At 36.2% G+C, this 22386-nt stretch overlaps 3 protein-coding genes across 3 annotated transcripts; 1 reads left to right on the plus strand and 2 right to left on the minus strand.

Moving 5' to 3' along the window:
- Positions 1 to 877: 877 nt before the first annotated feature.
- On the minus strand, positions 878 to 5425 carry LOC149596202 (uncharacterized). The gene is made up of 3 exons (XM_089861309.1): positions 5365 to 5425; positions 3635 to 5316; positions 878 to 3559 (listed from the first exon to the last, which is right to left on the minus strand). Exons 1-3 carry the CDS (start codon positions 5423 to 5425, stop codon positions 878 to 880), a joined length of 4425 nt encoding a protein of 1474 aa, XP_089717435.1.
- Positions 5426 to 7348: 1923 nt separating this feature from the next.
- LOC149596203 (uncharacterized) lies at positions 7349 to 10841 on the minus strand. Its single transcript, XM_089861310.1, has 4 exons — positions 10274 to 10841; positions 9933 to 10207; positions 9436 to 9605; positions 7349 to 9371 (listed from the first exon to the last, which is right to left on the minus strand). The coding sequence occupies exons 1-4, from the start codon at positions 10839 to 10841 to the stop codon at positions 7349 to 7351; spliced, it is 3036 nt and encodes a 1011-aa protein (XP_089717436.1).
- Positions 10842 to 20088: 9247 nt separating this feature from the next.
- LOC149596204 (uncharacterized) lies at positions 20089 to 21579 on the plus strand. The gene is made up of 3 exons (XM_089861268.1): positions 20089 to 20840; positions 20901 to 21017; positions 21091 to 21579. The coding sequence occupies exons 1-3, from the start codon at positions 20633 to 20635 to the stop codon at positions 21132 to 21134; spliced, it is 369 nt and encodes a 122-aa protein (XP_089717394.1). The 5' UTR covers positions 20089 to 20632; the 3' UTR covers positions 21135 to 21579.
- The last annotated feature ends 807 nt before the right edge of the window (positions 21580 to 22386 follow it).

A 22386-nucleotide genomic window follows, 5' to 3' on the forward strand; every position in this document is an offset into this window, starting at 1 on the left:
GACTGACCTGTGAGTATTAGCGTGCATTACAAGTTTATATATGAAAAAATCGTTATTAACTCCGATTATATTAATAAAACGATATATTTTTTACATTTAGGTATAAAAATGAACATAAGCAACATTACTACTAATGTAAGGGAAGAATTTAAAGCCATTTCCCTGTTTGAAAAAAGGTATAAGATCTTTGACAGGCTTAAAGAAAGTGGTGATTTTGAAGAGCTATTTAACATTATGGTTAGCAAATTTGAGTACCTTAAAGATGTTGCTAAACCTACTAAAACAAATGAAAAAGCTGGGGGCTATGGATTTTTTTTAAATTCATGGCAAAATTGGAGAACATCTGTGATTTCACTGGCGCTTGGAATTGAAACCGAAGAAAGAGCGAGTGAAAGTGATAAGAAAATGATAGATATAATTGTCAAATATTTGAAATCAAAGTCTGATGGGATGGTTGAGGATATAGTTGTAATTTTGAATTGGATAGCTCATGCTTGTTGTGATTAATAAGGTAACACTTTATAAAGTCTAATTTAGTTTATTGTTAACAGGTCAGTAGCACATTGTATAATGATCATTCTAGCTCTTTCCGACTCGGGCTCACTCGCCCGTACCACGTGATCATCCGCCAGCGCCATCTATTAAACTTTACGATAGGCTATTACATAACATCTTTCTCTTCCAATATTTTACAAATACATTTTAAAATCTTTTACTGAATCTTTAAAATTAAAGCCATTGTGTAACATCTTTCTCTGTCAATATTTTACAAATACATTTTAAAGTCTCTAACTTATTTCATCATTAATATTTTGACAATATACCATACACTAGTCTATTTTACAATTAATATTTCGCTTTTACAATTTCTTCTATATTATTTAAAACGTAGCGGCGGCTGAGTTATCCGTCCGCTTCTTGTCCTTATAATGGTGTCGCCTGCGTTATTTAATGATAAATGTGGTGTGAACGCGGGTTGTTTAGGAGGTCCTTTGCATGCCATTGGGGACATCAAATTGGCTGTCGATGGTGGTGCGAGTCGTGGTGAGTTTCCTGGCACTGTTGGATAGGTCTTCCTTAGGTTTGGTTCGTGTGATGGTGGTAATGATATTTGTTGTGGACTTTGTGGTTTGTCCTGTGTCTGTAATCTGTTTGTTGGCTGAACTTCTTCATTTGTCTGCGATATCTGTCCTGTTTCCCAGCCATTAGGATTTTCTATTTGGAGAGTGGTCCGCTGCAATCGTTTCGATGGCACTATTGTCTGTGCCATACTTATATTGCTTGTTTGTTCAGTATGTATTGGTTGTCTCGTTTTACTGATAGGCCGGTCAATTGTCGGGGCTATGGTTGGTCTCAGATGTATCCGATTTCGGCGCAGCTGTTTACCATCGTTTTTTAGGATTATGTAAGATTGAGGTTCGGGCCCTTTTTCGATAATCCTAGCTGGGAGCCAGTTTCTATGGTTAGCGTGATAGTGTATAAGTTGTCCTTGATGTAACGGTGGTAGATTTTTTGTTACTTTTGCGTTATACTGGGATATCATATCGTCTTGTTGCTTTCGAAGTTGGTGCCGTGTGTCTCGGAGCGTATAGTGCGGCTCCAGGGCATAGTTTGTTGTTGTCATTGGAGTTCTTAGACGGCGTCCCATACTAAGTTCGGCTGGGGAAGTTAGGTTGGTTTTTGGCGTTGTACGATATTCGAGAAGAACCTGCTGTAGGCCTTTGCCTTCCTGTTGAGCCTTAATAAGGGAGTTTTTTATTGTCTGAATGGCCCGTTCAGCCATACCATTGGATCGAGGGTAATGTGGCGAAGATGTCACATGGTCCACTCCCCATTGTAGCATAAACTGTTTTAATATGGCAGAATTAAAAGGAGGACCATTGTCCGAAATAATGCGTTGAGGGGGGCCGTAACGAGCGAATTGAGCGTCCAGAAAGACCATGATCGCTTGTGTAGTTGTCAGAGACATTTCTTGTACTTCTATGTATTTAGAAAAGTAGTCCACCAGTAATATGTACTTCTGAGAGTTCACTTGAAACAAATCCATGCCGGCAAGTTCCCATGGTAGGGTCGGTATCGGATGAGGTGTTAACGGAAGTTTTTGGTTTGCGCTCGCTCTGTTGTTGCATATATCACATGCTTGTATGAACTCTGTTAAATCCCGAGTAAGAGATGGCCAGAAAACATTGATCTTTGCTTTTGCGATACAGGAGTTGATACCTTGGTGTGTATTATGTATTTTCTTCATGATTTGCGTCCGCATAGCTTTAGGGATTACCAAGGTAGCTCCTCGAAACAGCAGGTCGTCCTGCGTGTAAAGTTCTTCTTGGTGTGGCCAGTAAGGCCGCATTTCAGGGGCGAGCATTTTCACAGTGCGGGGCCAGCCTTTCTGTGATAATTCTATTACCTTTACTAAGGTCTCATCTTGATTTGTGGCCATTTTGTATTGCGCTAGTTCGTCTGTTGGTATGGCAGTGATGACATGAACTGCTGTGTGTGGTCCTTCTAAATTAGTCGTATCAATGAGTTGATGTTGTTGCGGGGCTCTTGATAGCATGTCCGCTATATGCAATTGTGGTCCAGGGACATATACTAGTTTAATTTGATAACGAAAAAGTCTCATTAGCAACCTTTGTAAGCGTGGAGATATTAAATGGAGCGGTTTTTTCGAAAGTCCAATAAGGGGATTATGATCTGTATGGACGGTGATAGGAGTGCCGGCCACATAGTAGTGAAAATGTTCACATGCGAATACGATGGCCAAGAGTTCCTTTTCGATTTGGGCATATCTTGATTGGGTGAGATTGAAAGAAGTCGACGCGTATTCGACAGGGTGCGCGTCTTGCATTAAGACAGCTCCTGCGCCTATCTGGCTCGCGTCAACGGAGAGAATAATTGGAGCTTGAGGATTAAAAAATGCTAGGACCGGTGTTGTAGAGGCGAATTTTTTAAGTTGGTCATAATGTTGTTGGTGGTCTGGCTCCCACGTGAAAACCGCTTCCTTCTTCAATAGTGTTCTCAAGGGTGCCGTGTGCTGATTGGCTTCAGGGATGAATTTAGCAATGTAATTTATCATCCCTAGAAAACTCTGTAAGGCAGCTTTGTCACGTGGAGGTGGAAGGGAGCAAATGGCGGTGGTTTTCTTAGGATCAGCCTCAATGCCCACGGCACTTATGATATGACCCAGATAGTTTATTTTAGGAACGGCCAATTGCATTTTTGTGGAATTAAACTTCAATCCCGTCGTAATAGCGCGATCAAATACTTTTATGAGAGTATCTGTATGGCGTGTGATGTCAGCATCGGCAATTAGGAAGTCGTCTGTAGAAATGTAGACGTTAGGGAAGTCTCTCGTAGGATAGAGTGAGCGCATTGCATGTTGACAAATTTCAGTGCCTGTGACGATACCATAAGGCAAACGGGTAAACCGCAAACGTCCATAAGGTGTGGCAAATGTGCAGAGTTTGGAACTTTCTTCAGTGAGTTTAATTTGCCAAAAGGCACTCTGAGCGTCCAATACGGTGAAGATATTAGCTCCCCGCAGTTGTGAAAATATCTCCTGTGTGGTCGGAAGAGGATATGGTTGTCGTTTTATGGAAGTGTTAAGTTTCCTGGGGTCCAGGCATATACGGACTTTGATTTGGTTTGAATCTGGACTTGGTTTAGGTACTACCACCATTGGGTGGACCCAGTCTGTCGGTTCCGTAACGGGGATAATTATACCTTCCTGTTGCATACGTTGAAGTTCAGTATGTACTGCGTTCCGATATGCAAAAGGTATTTGATGGGCCGCTGAAATGGATGGTATCGCATTAGGTTTGAGTTCTATGGAATATTCACCTGGGAGTTGTCCTATGGCGTCAAAACATTCGTGATATTGCTGTATGACGGCTTGAGGTTGAATCAGAAGTGAGTCAACGTTGGCGGTAATCATATCCTTGTGGGGCAATGGGAGTATTTGTCCATTTGGCGGCTTTCTGAAAATCAGCCCTAATCCCATTGAAGCCTTGGCGCCAAGGATGGGGGTGCGGGATTCTCTTGAAATATAGAACGGAAATGTAGCCTTGGCGTTAAGTGTAGAACAGGGTATCATGGTGACTCCTATCATTGGGACCATATGACCCGAGTAGGCTGTGATTGTATGCAAGGGAGGCGAGATTGGTGGTCGTTCCGGAAGGGAGTTGTACATCTGTTCCGTTATGATATTTACTTGCGATCCCGTATCCACTTTGAAAGTGGTAGGGGAGTCATACAGATAGACCTGATCATATATCTCATCTTTATCCTGAGCCAATGTATGTAGAGTGAGGCAGGACGGAATAGGAAGATTCCCTGCCGAAAGCGGCTGTAATGTGAGGCTGTATGTGACGTAATCATCAGTGTATTCCTGGTTCTGTCCCCAAAAGGGCTCCATGGGCACGTTGGGATCGTAGTGTTCTTCGGTGTCATTGGAATCTTCTGTATCATAATCTGTATAGTACATATCAGGCGGTTGATGTCGTTGATAATCTTCATTCACTGGTAAAGGATGTGTACTATGTATAGCGTGAGTAACCCGGCAGCGGCTAGCCCAATGGCCGCGAATACCGCAACGTACACAGGAAGTAGTCTGGGCAGGGCAGGGACGATTGTCATGAGAGGTGCCACATCGAGAACAGCGTGGTGATGTGTTGTACGGGTGCAAATGGTGGGGCGGCCCGGGGCGAAATTGAGTCGAATGGTTGTGATGGCGTCCCGAGAAACGAGTATGTCCATAACGTGGTTGTGACGTGAGTGGCCTCAGAGTGCGGGTGCGACCTGAAGGGCGGTAGGCGTTCATCTTGTTTTGTCGGTGAATGACATCAATGTTGCTTATAGGCTGTGTATGAGAGTCTCGATTTGGATGGCTGGACATTGCCCCGGCATAAACGGTGGAACTTTCATCAGCCTGACATATCTGCATAGCTTCACGTAATGTCAAACGCGGTATTGTAAGAAGCTTTTTGCGTATTATTTCGGATCTAACACCCTTAACAATCATTAAAGTGATGATGTCATCATGTAGAGTACCTAATTCACAGTTTTGGGCCTTGGTCCGCACGTCAATAAGGAATTCATCAAATGTCTGTGCTTGAGTTTGTGTTGTCGATAACAGCATGTATCGCAAGTAGGTTACATTCTTATAGGGTGCGTAATAAGCGTCGAGTGCGGCAAAAATCACAGGTAGGGTTAGTGCATCTCCAGTTTCAGGTATCGTTAACGTGTTATATATGCGTCGGCCAGCCGGGCCTAATATATGCAGAAACGTGGCTCTTTGTCGAGATACAGTCTCTATGCCTAAATTCGCAGCAGTCGCATAGATTTCAAAACTTTCTTTATACTCACGCCAGGCCGAGGCTGGATCCGCGCCTGGCACTAAGTGCGTTGGGCCTTTGAAACTTGTCATTATTATTAGTCCAGGGATCGTTGTTCGTCGCTAATCTATTGAGCGGAGTGATACAGTACGTTTGTCACTTCTATCCCACCTCTATCACCATGTTGTGATTAATAAGGTAACACTTTATAAAGTCTAATTTAGTTTATTGTTAACAGGTCAGTAGCACATTGTATAATGATCATTCTAGCTCTTTCCGACTCGGGCTCACTCGCCCGTACCACGTGATCATCCGCCAGCGCCATCTATTAAACTTTACGATAGGCTATTACATAACAATGCTATTCTAGATTGCAACAATGAAGAAGAAATGAATAATTTAAAGTCAAATCTCTGGGAAGCCAACGTGGATAAAGTTCAAATTAATGATGAACCTAAAATATCTTTAAGGCATAAACCAACGGATATAATATACGCAGCATACAGATTAGGAGGAGGAGCCCTTGGGGAAATGATTAATGTTAATAAGAGACGATTGGACAATAAAAATCTTTCTAACTCTCAGGTTAGCAAAGCTTCACAGTTTTTGGAAATTGCCCTCTTGCTCCGTGATCCTGTTAAAAGTGCCAAAATGATACCAAAAGCTATGCATAACCGAGACAAAGGTGGAATGCATTTCTTACACGAATTACTTGTGCAATATACAGACGAAGTTGGGCGGGTCGTTGCTACCCAATATAAAGAAATTTGCACTATCGGGGAACGCAATGTGATAAGTAAATTTTTTGGTCAACATCTGACAACCAAATTTCTAATTTAACTGAAATAATGGAGTTATATCGTATTGGTTTATTTTAGAGAAAACTATGCAAATACTTCTTTTGGATAAAAATTTGGAAAAAATGTTCTACTCGGCTGTATCTTCTATCGATGGCATTCTAAAACGTGGCTTTTCAAGAGAAATTTTGGAAGAATTCCGAAAGGTCCACCTGAGAAAGATGGGCCACGCTATTCTAAATGACTTTATTTCCGCTAAAACTGAGCAAATCAATAGGAAAAAGAAGAACCGTGGTCAAGGGGGGCAGTTATTAAGGGATCAGCTATATCAACTATCATCTGGGTCCAAAAAAAGTAAGGCGAATATCCAACCAAAGAAAAAGATAAAACAACGAAGTTCTAGTCAACAAACACCAAGAAAAAACATGCGCAAGACAACTTCACTTGAATATTCTGCCAAGAATACCTCACCAATTCTAAGCAAAACAAAACCTGCCAAATTTACCGAAAAAAACTCAAGACCGGTTTCACCAATCTCAAGCAAAACAAACCCCACTAAACGAGGCAAAATAAATGAATCTACCTTGAGTAAAATTAATTCTGTCCAAGTGATCTCAAAGAAAATTAATTCTGCCCAAACAATCTCAAAGAATATTAATTCTACCCAAGCGATCTCAAAGAAAATTAATTCTGCCCAAGCGATCTCAAAGAAAATTAATTCTGCCCAAACAATCTCAAAGAATATTAATTCTACCCAAGCGATCTCAAAGAAAATTAATTCTGCCCAAGCGATCTCAAAGAAAATCAACTCATCTAGAAGTGAAAACTACGAATTAACTTCAAGCCAAAGAAATTCCACGCAATCTGGTTTAGTAGAACAAACCAACGCCAAAAGTGCCTCAATTAGAGGAAGAATTCGAAAACCTAATTTTAAAATGGATTTTATTTATTAGTAGATGTAGTTTTTAATGTTCCTAGCTTATAAGCCAAATATTAAGAATTTTAGAAAACAAAATGGTTGAATGTTTTTAGTCTACTTGTGATAGCTGAAGTGTGATACAATATAATTTCTATCCTGTGTTATGAGTTTGTGATAGCTGAAGTGTGATACAAGATAATTTCTATCGTGTGTTAACTTATGAGTTTCACAATAAAGACATTACCACAAATTATCTGTCTTTTCACTGTTCAAATTAAAAAAATTTCTTTATTCATAGTTCATTTGTCTATATTTGGCAAATCTAATATAGATGAAACATTTAACTCCACGTTTCTGTAAGCATTCTCGCCAGTTTGAACTTCATTTTTCTTGGGGCTTTTCATGTCAGCACTGATAAGGATGGATCTACGAGCAGTTTTGTAATTTGTGCTAGTTAGTTTGCCAGCTGTTACGAAACGTAACTGGCTGAAAAAGGATTCTACAACGCTGCCATTTACTTTGACAGGATAGACATAAAAACTAGGATTTCTTTGGTGAAAGTCTTTAACAAACCCAAGAAATCCAAATACCATCACACGCAACAGATCCCATGTTTGCCAAGCTAAGAAGGTCTTTCCATCTTTTCCTGACAAATCTTTATTACTTTTAAGGGTTTCTGTAGCCCAGCTTTCGAAGTATTTGAAACCTTTTAAAATGTTTTGGGCTGGTTCGCTTTCGACAGAGTGTACCTTTTTGTGAGAAAGAAAGCCAACTTCAAATAAGTTATGGCATGCTGTTAAGAAGTCATAGCACGCCATAACTTCCTTTTCATCATGGGGTGCTTGTATTTCTTCACAAATAGCATTATTTTTGTCACCCACAGCATGCAGTGGCAGAAAAGTTGTGTTTGGGTTGGCATAATTGTAAAGTTCACTCAAAAATGGCAGCTGTTGAAGTATCTTTGCGGGCGTAACATTTAACTTCGTCCATGCGTCCCGCTCAATATATGCGTGACGTAAACCTTTCACTTGAGAAAGCTCAAGGTTTTTCTTTCTTTCATCTTCTCTTGCTTCAACGTCTTCTATTTGTTTCCAACCGAAGCCAATGTTGCCCTTTTCAAATGATCTTGTGCCACCTTCTTTTGAATGACTCAGCCCATTTATGAGATTTTTTAATTGGTGGCTGGGACAGATGATCCAATAGATCCATCGGTCCGGCAATAATGGGTTTCGAAATCTTGGTTCAACATCAAAGTTTAAAGTTCCATCTTCTCTAGATGTGTAAGAGTACTGACCAGTTACACCATGGCTGGATTTGATCATGGTCAAGTTAGAGCTAGCGCCATCGCAAATAATTGCTGATATAAAAAATCCAACAGATTGGAAAGCAAATATGCTTTTCTGTGTCTGAACTGTTAATTCCTCGTGAGTGAAGGGTACGTGGCTTGGAAAATAAGGACCAATTACGTCAAATTTTTGTCCAGCGCATCTCCAAATGAATTGAAGAACGTACTGGGCAGCTAAGCACTCATTTACAGACGTATTTTTATAAAAGTTATGTAGCGACGGTATCTCCTCCTTATCCATAGCTAATCCAATAAATTCGTTGGTATTTGCATTCCACACCATTTTACCGATTACCTTGACCTCGTCTAATACTAGGAAACCTTCTTGAGGCGGTCTTTCGTTTTCTATATTAGTATCGAACTTAGTCTTAAACTTTTCGCTCTCTCTTAACAGATATTCAATATCTATACCCGCGTCACATTTCATCTTCTGAACTTTCTTTTGAATAGTGTGTATACTTGGCAAATTAAAAATCTGCAGAGATTTCAGTGCTCTGTATGATGCGGGTGATCTTGAGTACAAGGTGAGGGCCAGACGATAAGTTAGAGGGCTCCAAGTATTCCCCTTCCTAGTTTCTGAATGTTTCTCTTGGTCTTTTAAAAATGTGGATAACTTGTTGTTTTCACTATCGGTCTTCCAAGACATCTTGAACGCTTTTGATAGAAGAGGGTTCCGTTTCTTGACTTCGGAAATGGCTTTCATAAAATCATCTTTGTGATTCAAATTAATTTCATTAAGCATTTGAGCTAATTCATAACTTTGTTCAGTATTAAGAGTTATGGCGTTTTCCTTGACTTCTTTTTCCATTTGTAGAATTCTTTTACTTAGCCGATATCTTTGATTGCGTAAATTCTTAAATCGTATGTTTCTACTTTTTGGTGTTAAATCTTGGATAGGGAATTTGGAACTGATGTGTCTTCTTTTTAGTTTAGTTCTTGGTGTTACATCCACAGCTTTCTTTCTATGTCTAAGGTACCTGAAATAAGTTTCATTAAAAATATGTCTAGTAATTGTAGTTTAGAATGAGTGTAAGTACTTACTTATCTAACGAGGAGCATTTTGGGCACATAAATCCATTCTCACTACCTGATGCAGAAACAGAAGATTTTATTTTAGGTATTCTGAACAAAATTGGACAGAGTTTAGATTGCTGCCTTTCGCAAGGATGGTGTAAAATTTCTAAACTCTTTGGTTTTCCGAAATGAAAGGCCTGCAAAAGTAGTAACCAATTGTAAACATTAGTTGTCTTTTCTAGAAATGTACAAGCCAGGTAATAATACAGGGTTCGCACAAAATCTTTGGATTGAAATTCCTAGACTCTTAAAGATTTGTCCCGTCCATTTTAGGCCTATTATCAATTTCCCTGACACTTCCCGCCTGTTTTCAAATTCCCAGACATTTACAGATTTGCCCCATTCATTTTAGGCCTATTAACAATTTCCCTGACATTTCCCGCCTGTTTTGAAATTCCCAGACATTTCGAGGTGTTCATGGTCGTGTAAGAACCCTGTAATATGGATATTCTCGATTTACTGACATTTTTAATGCCTGAACAAAAGGTGTTTGTTTCAGAAAGATAATTTGGCGCTCTAAACACAGGCGCTGGATCGATGGCCAAGTTTTCAGAATCCCAATAAGTTTCTTGAATAACTGGCTTAAAAACTAAAACCACAGAAACAATGCCATCTGAGGTAAATTTGATTTTCACTGGAACTTCATGCAAACCCCCAATATCTTGAAGAGAGTCTTTACGCCAAATTTCCAAACACGAAACTGAGCTGTGTTTGTTATGTTGCAAAATATAGTCAATATCTGGTGAAATAATTATAAGACTTGTTAGATAAGCGAAATATTTTTGATTAGAAAAAATTAACCCACCTGTTCTATCTTTAATGACATTTAAAACTCCCTGAAGACGCTCATTAGTTATTTGAAGATTATCTGAACAGGGAATCTTAGCTGCTGCTCGAGTATTCAGCTTCTCTACGGAATCTGAAGCTTTTCGTTTATTTTGATTTCTTAAAGCAGTCTCACTAATGTCTGTAAATTCACTTATAGTTTTACCGGAGGCTGGACTTAATATTTCAGTTTCAGATAAATTTGATACACCATAAGAATCCGCGAATATTTTACAGTTCAGATTTGGTTGTTGCAAAGCCCCAACAACTCCTATTGTCACTAAAGTTTGAGATTCAGAGGCATTTTTAGCTAGCTCATTTGTTTCACCATTAAGCTCTTGGGTTTGTTCTTTCAGAGAGGTTGTTGATCCTTCTGGTAGTGTCTTTACATTAGACTTCTTGAGTTTACTATGGCCGAGGCTTAACAAGTCACTCGAATTTGGCGAAAAATCTACTTGAATACCTTTAGTTTTGCCTTTAAAACTTGTCTGGCTTTTCTTGTCACTAGTTTCACGGTATACTAAATTACACTGGACAGAACTATCCATTTTTAACTCTTAATTTAACGATAACTTTCAATGTCAATCTACCCGGGCGAAAGAAGGACGGAAATCGTCGTCTACGCGTCTATACTCTGTAGTTCGGTTTCTCACGGTATGGTGGCGCACCTTCAAAAATTTCTATCGGTTCTCTGCCTATCTCTGATTGGCCAATTTAAAGCGATAGCTTGTTTCTGGGAGAGAAGGACGACTTGCACTAGCTAAAGGTACGAATACGTACTTCCCCTATTTACTTCTGGTATAACGTTAAAACACGCGAGACATCCTCGAACCGCCAAATACCATATTCAGACACAGATGATTCCTGATATTACTAATAAATATTCACATACGGTTATTTCGAAACAAAAATCTAGTTTGAAGATGATGAACATTATGAATACAAGAATAAAATTTCGAGATAGATAATAACACCATTTTAAAATCTTTCTATGTATAGTGTTAGTCATATACCTTGGCTAGGTAAGGATTTAATTAAAATTTTATGCAAAGACCTATGAAAATCCTATAATCTAGTCACTGCCTGTCTATTAATGATTGATTATCATCAAAATCTAAAAATACTGCATGAATTATTTCATTGGAAAAGTTTAAAATTACAATGAGTTTGTGAAATTGACAAACTTAAGCAGCCGACGCAATCACTTAAGCAGCCGACGCAATCGCTTAAGCAGCCGAAGCAATCGCGAGATCAGAGAATGTATTCCTACGCTCTACGCGGCCCAGCCCTATTTTTTAAACTTTGTTTACGGCCGTATAAGTGCGCGGGGACATTCGCGGTACGAGGATGTATCGGGAATAATTCGCCTTTGTACACTTTCCTCCCGAAGGGAGGTTTCTTATATTACTTTTGATAATAGCTAGGTTCAAATTATAATAAGAAAAAGTCTCTTTAAACGATTCAACAAGAAGTGTGAAAAGTAACTCCCGATTAACATAATTATTTATTCAAATTTTGGAGAAAAACCTCTCTCTAGTCAAAGTTTATATAGGACGAGTAACGAAGATTGCATATGAAGTCGGTAGACCGGATACATTTTATAGTTTATGCAAAAAGCGAGTAATTAAGACTTTACTCCACTGTATCATGAAACTCAATCCAAACTTAATATAGGACGAGTATTGATATCGTTAGTTAATAAAAACGGGATAGAGAAGTCGTTTTGAGGTAAATAATCGAAAGATATTTCAATTGTGACTCTCTTAAATATAGTAGGGGTTGGGAACGAGTGGATTTTTTCTTCTCCGAGTGACCTAACGTGTCTGTCTGTATTTTGTTCTAACTTCTGCAATTGCTTATCAATAAAGGGAAATTACTGCATGTCTAGGTAAATAGGTGTGAAGGTAATCCAGAAATACTATTGCACTCCGCCCTTTTTACCTTTACCCTTTTATATTATACTAACCTATCTTTGTTCGGGTCTAGCCTATAGGGCGTTTATGTTGAGTTAGTAAGGTTGGGTTTAGCAACAAGAATCGACGGCATCCATTTTCGGATTAAAGCTTGGACCCTTATATCGCTTGCCACCCAAATTGGGATTATTTTGTGTAAATTTGGACAGTGATTGGACTCATTTTTTGAACAGTGAATCCTCACACTTGTTGTCAAAAATAACAGGGTGGACCCAGCCATATTTTTTTCTTCTTTCTTTTTTCCAAGCTTATTTTATTTATTCGGCCAAGTCTGAGCATAAACTTAAATTAATATTTCTTTTGAACATTCTGTTACGCATAGGAGGTAGGAATTCTGTTGAATTCGATTATTCATTTATTAATTCTTTGCCCAGTTTGATAGCATTTATCGTTTTTATTTTTTAACATTGTGTTATGCATAGGCGGTAAGATGTCTCTGTTATATTTCAAACATATATTTTTAATTATGTGAGAAGACTAGTTTAAATAAAATTCATTTTATTTTACTCTTAAATATTGCGTTTCACATAGGATGTAAGATTTTTTCTTAATTTAGAATTTTTAATAACAAGAACAAATTCAGGATACCATAAGAACGTGAAATGGTAACATTGTTCTCTGGTACCGCGGAGTCTTACTTCTTTCGAAAACTGTTACCGCCTTCGGTCTAGGTAACGCCTTAAAACCCGTTTTTAGCTCCATCGATGGGTTATAAATCACATTCAGCTTGTCTAGCCTTAAGCCCTGGCGTTGTACGCCAAGGCTTGAGAAATCCGTTGTAATGATTTTGCTCCAGATAAATCTGGCTCTCTAATAGAAAAATCTAGATTCTTTACAACTTCATTATGGTCCACTCTTTTTAAATATATCAGTTCATCATTAACGATTAAAACAGTTTTATTCATGAAACAGATCCCAACACTCCTACTCCTAGACCTGGCCCCTGTCAGACTCCATTTTCGGTCACTGTCGGAACAGCTAGGAACGTGAAATAAATGACTCTAGAGGGCGCTAGAATATTCCCAAAAAATATAAGCCCCTCCCTCTTATTATGAAAAGTATGACTTCAAGGCGCAAGCATTGTCTTGTTTCAACGTTCTCGAGGTATCCTTAGTTCGTTCTTGTTAATAACTATATGCCTATATATATCTCATATCTTAAATTTAATAAACATTTTACCCATTTTGACAATATATATATTCACTTCTTGACATTGCGTAATACAAGTTGGTAAGATTTCTGAGCTTTTCAATTATTTATTTATAAATTATATTCATTATTTGAAAACCATTTTTTTTAATTTTAAACACTGGTTTTGTTTGTATAGGCGGTAAGATTTCTCAGTTTACCGCAAATATTTACTTCTTATTTGTGTGCCTAGTTTGATAACATTTATCTTTTTTATTTTTAAACATTGTGTTTTGCTTAGGATGTGAGATTTTATTTTTTTTGGATTATTTCGATTATTTAAAAACTACATGCCTATTTTGACCATATATATGTTTTTATATTTTTGTGCATTGTGTTATGCTAAGTTGGTAAGATTTCTGCGCTTGTCAATTATTAATTTATTAGATCTATTAAAATTTTTGAAACAGTAATATTTTTTATCTTAAACTTTGTATTATGTCCCTATAGGTGGTAATATATCTTTGTTAATAGCAAATATATATTTTTTAATTATGTGTTAAGCCTAGTTTGAAAAGATTTTCGTTTTATTTTATTTTTAAACATTTGGTTTTGTTCAGGAAGTAAGATTTTTCTGATCATTTCGATAATTTAATATTTCGATGCCCATTTTAACAATATCAGAAACCGGTTTATGTACTAAGAACGTCGGATCATAGCTGTAGTCTCTTGTACTACCCTCGCGGTATACGGACTAAATACCCCCAAGACAAAAGACCCCCGGTCATAATCCCCCCATTTTTAAAAAACGTACAAAATCCCCCCTCTCTCAAGACAAAATCCCCCGGTCATTTTCCCCCCATCGTAGTTAAGAGTACAAAATCCCCCCACCCTCTAGACAAAATCCCCCCACCCTCTAGACAAAATCCCCCCACCCTCTAGACAAAATCCCCCACCCTCTAGACAAAATCTACCCACCCTCTAGACAAAATCCCCCACGCTCTAGACAAATTCCCCGGTCATAATCCCCCGACAATAAAAAATACAATATCAATATTATCTAAAACACTGGAAGCCTCAGCGATCTGGTGGCGTAGTTAATTAATTAGCTGGCACCTTTTCCAAAATATTTTCCTATTAATTAGCTGGCACCTTTTCCAAAATACTCTCCTATTAATTAGCTGGCACCTTTTCCAAAATATTCTCCTATTAATTAGCTGGCACCTTTTCCAAAATATTCTCCTATTAATTAGCTGGCACCTTTCCAAAATATTCTCCTATTAATTAGCTGGCACCTTTTCCAAAATATTCTCCTATTAATTAGCTGGCACTTTTTCCAAAATATTCTCCTATTAATTAGCTGGCACCTTTTCCAAAATATTCTCCTATTAATTAGCTGGCACCTTTTCCAAAATATTCTCCTATTAATTAGCTGGCACCTTTTCCAAAATATTCTCCTATTAAGTAGCTGGCACCTTTTCCAAAATATTCTCCTATTAATTAGCTGGCACCTTTTCCAAAATATTCTCCTATTAATTAGCTGGCACCTTTTCCAAAATATTCTTCTATTAATTAGCTGGCACCTTTTCCAAAATATTCTCCTATAAATTAGCTGGCACCTTTTCCAAAATATTCTCCTATTAATTAGCTGGCACCTTTTCCAAAATATTCTCCTATTAATTAGCTGGCATCTTTTCCAAAATATTCTCCTATTAATTAGCTGGCACCTTTTCCAAAATATTCTCCTATTAATTAGCAGGCACCTTTTCTAAAATATTCTCCTATTAATTAGCTGCCACCTTTTCCAAAATATATTAGCGACCAACAAAGGTATGCCTTTTCCAAAATGTTATTTTTTACATTTATTGGGGGGAATGTGTCCTGGGGCTGGGGGGAATTTGTCCTAGGGCTGGGGGGAGTTTGTCCTAGGGCTGGGGGTATTTTGTCTTCATCATCCATTCGGGGGAAATTGTCCGGGGGATTTTGTCTCCTACCTGAGGGGTTATGTCTTTTTCTTCTCTAATGGGGGGATTATGTCCAGGGGGGATTATGTCCTACATTCTACCCTCGCATACTTTATTGGGAAACTTTGTCTGCTTATATTTTGACTCCACCCACAAATTTTGTTTCTAGAGGTCAAAAATGTCATTGTTATCTCTATTTTCGTGGTTAAATATTTTTTTTTCGAAATTGCTCCAGTGGTAAAAAAGCAAAACGGACAACAATGCCATATAACTGCCGATTTAGTAGAATTAAGTTTTTAAGTTACGAATATATTTAATTGATGCTTCCTCAAATATTTTCTTCAAGTATCTGGTTTTTCTTTATTTTGTACTATAATTGCTATTGTAGTACATTTATAAGTTATCATTTTTATTTACTTGCCTTATGCAGTATCTATATTTAAAGCCCAATATATGAGAGAATAAGGCGGATAGATGGCCAGCGCGAGTTTTGAAATAATAAACCACTCCCATCAAAACATAAAAAGTAGTCGAGGATGGGTAGGAAATTTACTAGGTTCAACCTTCTTCTTACGTAAATCCGTTTTTGACAACGTATATATAAATATATATACATTTTAATTTTTGCACATTGCGTTATGCAAAGTTGGTAAGATTTCTGAGCTTGTCAATAATCTAGTTATTAGTTCCTTTCCTCATAATTTGATTACAATTGTTCTTTTTATTTATTGCGTTTTGTCTGTATAGGCGGTAAGATTTCTCTTTTTATTGCAACAATATATTTTTTAATTATGCGAAAAGAGTAGTTTAATAATATTTCTGATTTATTTTTGCTATGAAACATTGTGTTTAGCATAGCGTGCAAGATATTTCTGATTTTTTCAATTAAATAATAATAATAATATGCGTATCTTTTTTTTTAATTTTTGGCATTGTGTTTTGCAAAGTTGGTAAGATTTCTGAGCTTTTCAAATATTTACTTATAAATTCTATTCATTATTGGATAACAATTATTTTTTTATTTTAAACATTATGGTTTTGTCTGTATAGGCGGTAAGATTGCTCAGTTTACCGCAAATATTTACTTTTTATTTGTGTGCCTAGTTTGATAACATTTATCTTTTTTATTTTTAAACATTGTGTTTTGCACAGGATGTGAGCTTCTATTTTTTGGATTATTTCGATTATATATAAATATATGCCTATTTTAACCATATATCTATATATATATATAAATATATATATATATATATATATTTTAATTTTGCACATCGCGCTATGCAAAGTTGGTAAGATTTCTGAGCTTATCAATAATTTATTTATTAATTCAGGGATAGATTTAATTTTAGAAGTAGGAATAGAGAAGGGTTAGTATTTGCTTCAGTCCGACTCATAGCCCAGTAAAGAGCCTCTCCCAACAACACGTAACGAAAAGTTTAAAATATCTTATTGGCTCACTTAAACTACGTTTTGATGACGTTGCTGTCAGGGACGGCGAAAAATTCGTAATTCGTCTTTACCTCTGTCGCTATGTCCCGCCTCTTCTTTGATACCCCTCCTCCGTCTCGTGGAAGGGGGTCCAGGACTTTGACGCGCGCCCACATTACTCTGTTCTCCATTCCCACTTCTATAATTAAATCTATTCCTGATTAAATCTTTTCCTAATTTTATTACGACTATTCATATTTATTTTATTGCGTTTTGTCTATATAGGCGGTAAGATTTCTCTGTATATTGCTAAAATTCATTTTTTAATTATGTCTAGAGTTTGATGTATATTTTTTAAGTATGTAAAAAGACTAGTATAATAATATTTCCGATTTATTTTATTATTAAACATTGTGTTTTGCATAGCATGTAAGATATCTCTAATTTCTTCGTTTAAATAATAATAATATGCCTATTTTGCAAATATTTTTTTCAATTTTTGGACATTGTGTTATGCAAAGTTGGTAAGATTTCTGAGCTTGTCGATTATTATTTTATAAGTTCTATTACTAATTCAATTACAATTATCCTTTTTTATTTTAATTATTGTGTTTTGTTTGTATAGGCAGTAATTTTGTTTTTTTGCTAAATTTTACTGTTCATTTTGTCCAGAGATAAAACTTTTCGTTTTATTTTACTTTTTTAAACATTGTGTTTTGTCTGTATAGATGGTACAATTTCGCTGTTTATTGAAAATATTTATTTTTAATTATAAACCTAGTTAGTGAAAATTTTCGCTTATTTGCAATGCTTAGCCCGTAAGATTTTTCTGTTTACTTCATATTGTTTTTAATAATTATTTTCCTTGTTTGAAGACAGTCTTTTTTGTTTTATTTTGAACATTGTTTTTTGTGTAGTCAGTAAGATTGCATATCTGAATGATATATATTTTTGTTCAATGTTTACTAGGTCCAATTCTTATTAATTTTTATTTGCTTTTTAAAAATTGTGTTTTGCATAGACAGTAAGATTTTTCTTTTTATTTCGGTTAATTCAGTGAATAGGTTGACAACAATATTCGTTATTTTTGTCTTTATTTACTTTGTCTTTGAAAAGGAGGTGAGATTTTTCTTTTTATTTCGACAATTTTTATTATTATAGATTTATTAGTTTTATACCTTGTTTGATAACTATTTCTGTTTGCTTTTGTCTCTGAATATTTTGTTTTGCATAGCCAGTAGGATTTTTCTGTTTATTTCGAGTTTTTATTTATTAGTTTTATACCTTGTTTGATAAATATTTCCGCTTTATTTTGTATTTCAATGCTTTATTAATTTGAAAACTATTTCCGTTTTGTTTTTCTTAATTATTATTAATTTTTTTTGATAGAAGGTGAGATTTTTTCTGTTTATTTCGAGTTTTACTATATTAATTAATTGCATAGTTTGATAACTATTTCCGTTCTTTTTTCTTAACATTTTTTTTCGATAGAAGGTGAGATTTTTCTGTTTATTTCGAGTTTTACTATATTAATTAATTGCATAGTTTGATAACTATTTCCGTTCTTTTTTCTTAACATTTTTTTTTTCGATAGAAGGTGAGATTTTTCTGTTTATTTCGAGTATTTTCATTAGTTATTTACCTAGTTTGATAACATATTCCATATTATTTTGTTTTTATACATTTTGTTTTCCATAGTCGGTATGATATTTCTGCTTAGTTCGAGTTTTATTTATTTACTCTAAGCGTAGTTTGATAAACATTTGGATATTTTTTCATCATTATTTTTTGTAAAGGCAGTAAGATTTCTTTGTTTGTTTCGATTAATTTACTGGATAGTTTGATAACAATTTCCGTTAATTTTATTTTTACTTACCATTTGCATAGGAGGTAAGTTTTTTCTGATTCTTTCGATTATATTCCTTATTAATATGCCTAGTTTGAGAGCATAATTTTTTTCTTCAATAGAATGTAGGACATATTCCCCTTACATATGGGAAAGATTCCCCGGACAATACCCCCCCCCCCAAATGCATGTTGATGACAAGATACAGGCCACAGGATAAATTTCCCCAAAATGTGTTTACGATAAAATACCCAAAAGCACGGTTTATACATTACACCACCAGAACCAGTTCACACGAAAGCCTGCAGTATTTTACGACCTTACTATTCACTATGACGGGGTATTATGACCGGAAGGTTTAGTCTAGAGAGTGTTGAAATATGAGTTAAGAAATGATGTATTATAGTTTCCAATCCAGTATTACTACTCCTAGTACTTTAGGCTAGTTAAATATCCACTCCAGTATTAAGTACTCCTTGTACCCCTTATTTAGAAAATTGCCAACGTGCTAGCCAGCACTCCTCATGATGTAGTCTAAGAGATTAGACGTCCGTAACTTCTTATTTGTACCTCTCTTAATTAATAATAAACAACTGTTATCTTTAAGTGTAGTTATTACGTGAATTGAATAGAACCCTACGAGCAGATTATACAAGAGCTACGATAAACGTAACAGAGAGTACTTTGTCTAGGGAGTGGGGCTATTTTGCATTCTTTCCGAGGATGTAAGGAAAATGTCCCGGGGGATTTTGCCAAGAGAGCCTTTCAGACTTGAAAATTCCGTACCGCATAAGATAAGCGATTAGAAGCCACAAGTATACAAAAGAGTCATTTCAAATAAGGTCTTAGTTTCTTAAAAATACAATTTCACGAACTTTAGTCTTGCATGCCTTTTTTGAAAATACTCTATGGATTTAAGAATTTATATTTAGGATTTACTTCAAATTGGTGCTCCATATCACTATAGAATAGCTGTTCTGGTACAACTTTGATTTTTACTTTTGCGCTCTTTAGAGCAGCGAAAGTATTGTTCCGACCTCTGTTGGCTGGACGGCTGGCTGGATTTGGTGTAACCGCATAATAAGTTTCGTCATAAATAAACTTTTTGAATTTCAAATTTCCCGCGAATTTTTTACTCGAAATTCATCCGTAGTACACCTCACACCTCATAGGTGGCGTAACGTATTTAATTTCAATTGAAATTATTTTTCTGTCGGCGCCGGGCCTCGAACCCGCAATGTCCCAATCCATACGAGACGTCAGTGAAGAACGCCCGAGCGCGCGCCTTACCACGAAGCCACGCTTGCTTGTAATATAGAGTCAGATAATTTATAGTGAAGAGAAGAGAGAGGTACAACGATACGGACCCCCCCCACCTCCCCGACGCCCGCCACGAGACGAGAGAGAGAGGACCCCCCCCCCACCTCCCCGACGCCCGCCACTGGATGCTGTCGAATATATATTGTATCGCGCTAGAGGAGGAGAGATCCAAGAGACAGACAGACTTCGCACGCGCGCCAGACTGCCTTTAGCGCTGTGTTCCTTGCAATTTTTTTTGCTATTTAATAATTATTATATATCTTTTTAATCCTAGGCAAGATTAGATTTCTACTTGGGAACATAAACATTACAATTAATACTATCATATTAATCAAAAAAGAAATTAAAGTTCTCCCCGACTGAAGGCGCGATAAGCAGAGAGAGTTTTCTAATTTCACCAATGATATCGTTTTTGAAGAATCGTCTGCTTAAAAGTTAGGGAGGTTGATTTACTAAGATGATTGATGATTAGATAGTTTAATCAGGTGTTTAAATGTAACTTAATTCCGGCGATACCATTAATGACAAACGCAGTCAACATACTCATGGTTTAATTAAAGTTAATTAAATTGAATTGCTCAAAGATAATTATAAAATTAAATCAACAACTCAACTATCGGCTCAACGATAATTTGGCTAGTTTTTGTCAGTTTTGCTGTTTATTTTAACGTAATTAAACAATGGTTAAGTACTGCAGCGTGTATGGGTGTAGAAATAATGCCACAATGAGTGGTGTCCGCTTTCACCAATTTCCACGCGACGTTAAATTGTCGAAACAATGGGATATAGCTTTAAAAATGGGTAAACCACACACCAAGTCCATGGTTGTCTGCTCCCTTCATTTTAAAGAAGATTATTACCGACCTCAACCGAAATATGAACATTCAGGTATGTTTTAAGCGTATAATATTAATTTAAAACCAATTATAATTAGAGTTATTATTGTAGATAAGTTAAGTTACCCTCCCAGACCCTTGGCTGTTCCTTCCAAAAAACTGCCGTTAAGGAAACATGATCAACAAATATTGAATGCCACCTCCATAATTTCATTAACAGGATTACAAAGTAAGGGTCTATTTGATGCGATCATTAAAAATATTAACAGTAAATTCATACCCCTTTTTCATGGACAAATAAGGTAGAGAGGGCCAAGAATGGGGGAAACTACGAGTCTCGAGATAGGGTATTTTTGACACTCATGAAACTAAAACTTGGCATTTGATTTCATTCACCGCTCTATCAGCTTTGTTTGGAATAAGTAAAGTTCAGACCTCAAATCATTTTAAATTAACTCTTACGCAGTTCCCAAGCTTGTTAAAACCCGTGAAAAAAAATGCAAATAAATAATGCATTAAAAATAAATAAATTTATTTATTATTTATTAAATAATAAATTTTGAAAAACAATTTTATTTAATAAATTTGTAAGGTTCTATCACATTTTAATGAACTTAAAAATATCACTTCAGCCTTATTTGCGCCATTACATTCCGTCCTTTTTATTCCATTTCAAATAATTTGGAATGTAGTAATTAAAATAAGCAAAAAACCTTTTGAAAAAAGTAATTTGTAATCTTGGTAAAAGATTGTTAATAAATTTTTGGTCTTTTGGCACATCAATAACAAAACAGTCATCTTCCAGTTTAGAATAAATTCCAAAATGACAACTTTGAAGTCCTAAAAGTGCCAAACTAAGTTGCACTTGCCCATAATACATTTGTTTGGGTTTCAAAGAAAATGTTCCGTCCTTCTTGATTACGTAAGGAGTTTTCTTGAGGACTTTTCTAAGTTTCCTTTTTCACCAATGACTGGACACTTCATTTCGACCAAATTATCGTTGACTAGACCGTCAGGGGAACACCCCAAGAATGGATAAGAAGGGCTGACTTCGAAACCAATCCTCGTTACTTTTAAATTAGACTTTTTTTTCAAGCAACAAGAGTTTTTTTTTTGTTTATAATTCCATACTGTGTGAATTCATTTCCCTTAAAGTTTGACTGAAGAGCTTTTCGAATTTTTTCAGTAGTATCTTTTAGAAAATATGTGTAATACTTGTAGCAATTTTGACAAGAGAGAGAGAGCAACAGGTACTAAACAAAATGAAAACAGTATTACCAATTTTTATACTAATGTTATGACCAAGGCTTAAGAGTTTACATAACTAACTTGGTTAATATTAGGGTGATTAGGTTTTCAACACTTACCATTTTTGAAAATATTCTCTTCTGAAAATTGTGGTTCATTCATTGCAAGAAATTTCGAGAACTAATTTTCATTTGGCACTGAAATATCAGTTTAAACATCACATACACATTGCCGCTGATGCTGCTACAGGTGACAGGTCTCAGGCCTGCCATTATGGTTTCCCCTAGATCAAGCTTCGTGTTTTCTCCGCACGGTGGCACTAGTGAAACTTTTCGTTCTAGGCGCGGAAT

This window comes from Phalangium opilio, unplaced genomic scaffold (genome assembly GCF_054372755.1).
Source record: "Phalangium opilio isolate 3A_F unplaced genomic scaffold, DU_Popi_V2 ptg000390l_1, whole genome shotgun sequence".
Classification (NCBI taxonomy): domain Eukaryota; kingdom Metazoa; phylum Arthropoda; class Arachnida; order Opiliones; family Phalangiidae; genus Phalangium; species Phalangium opilio.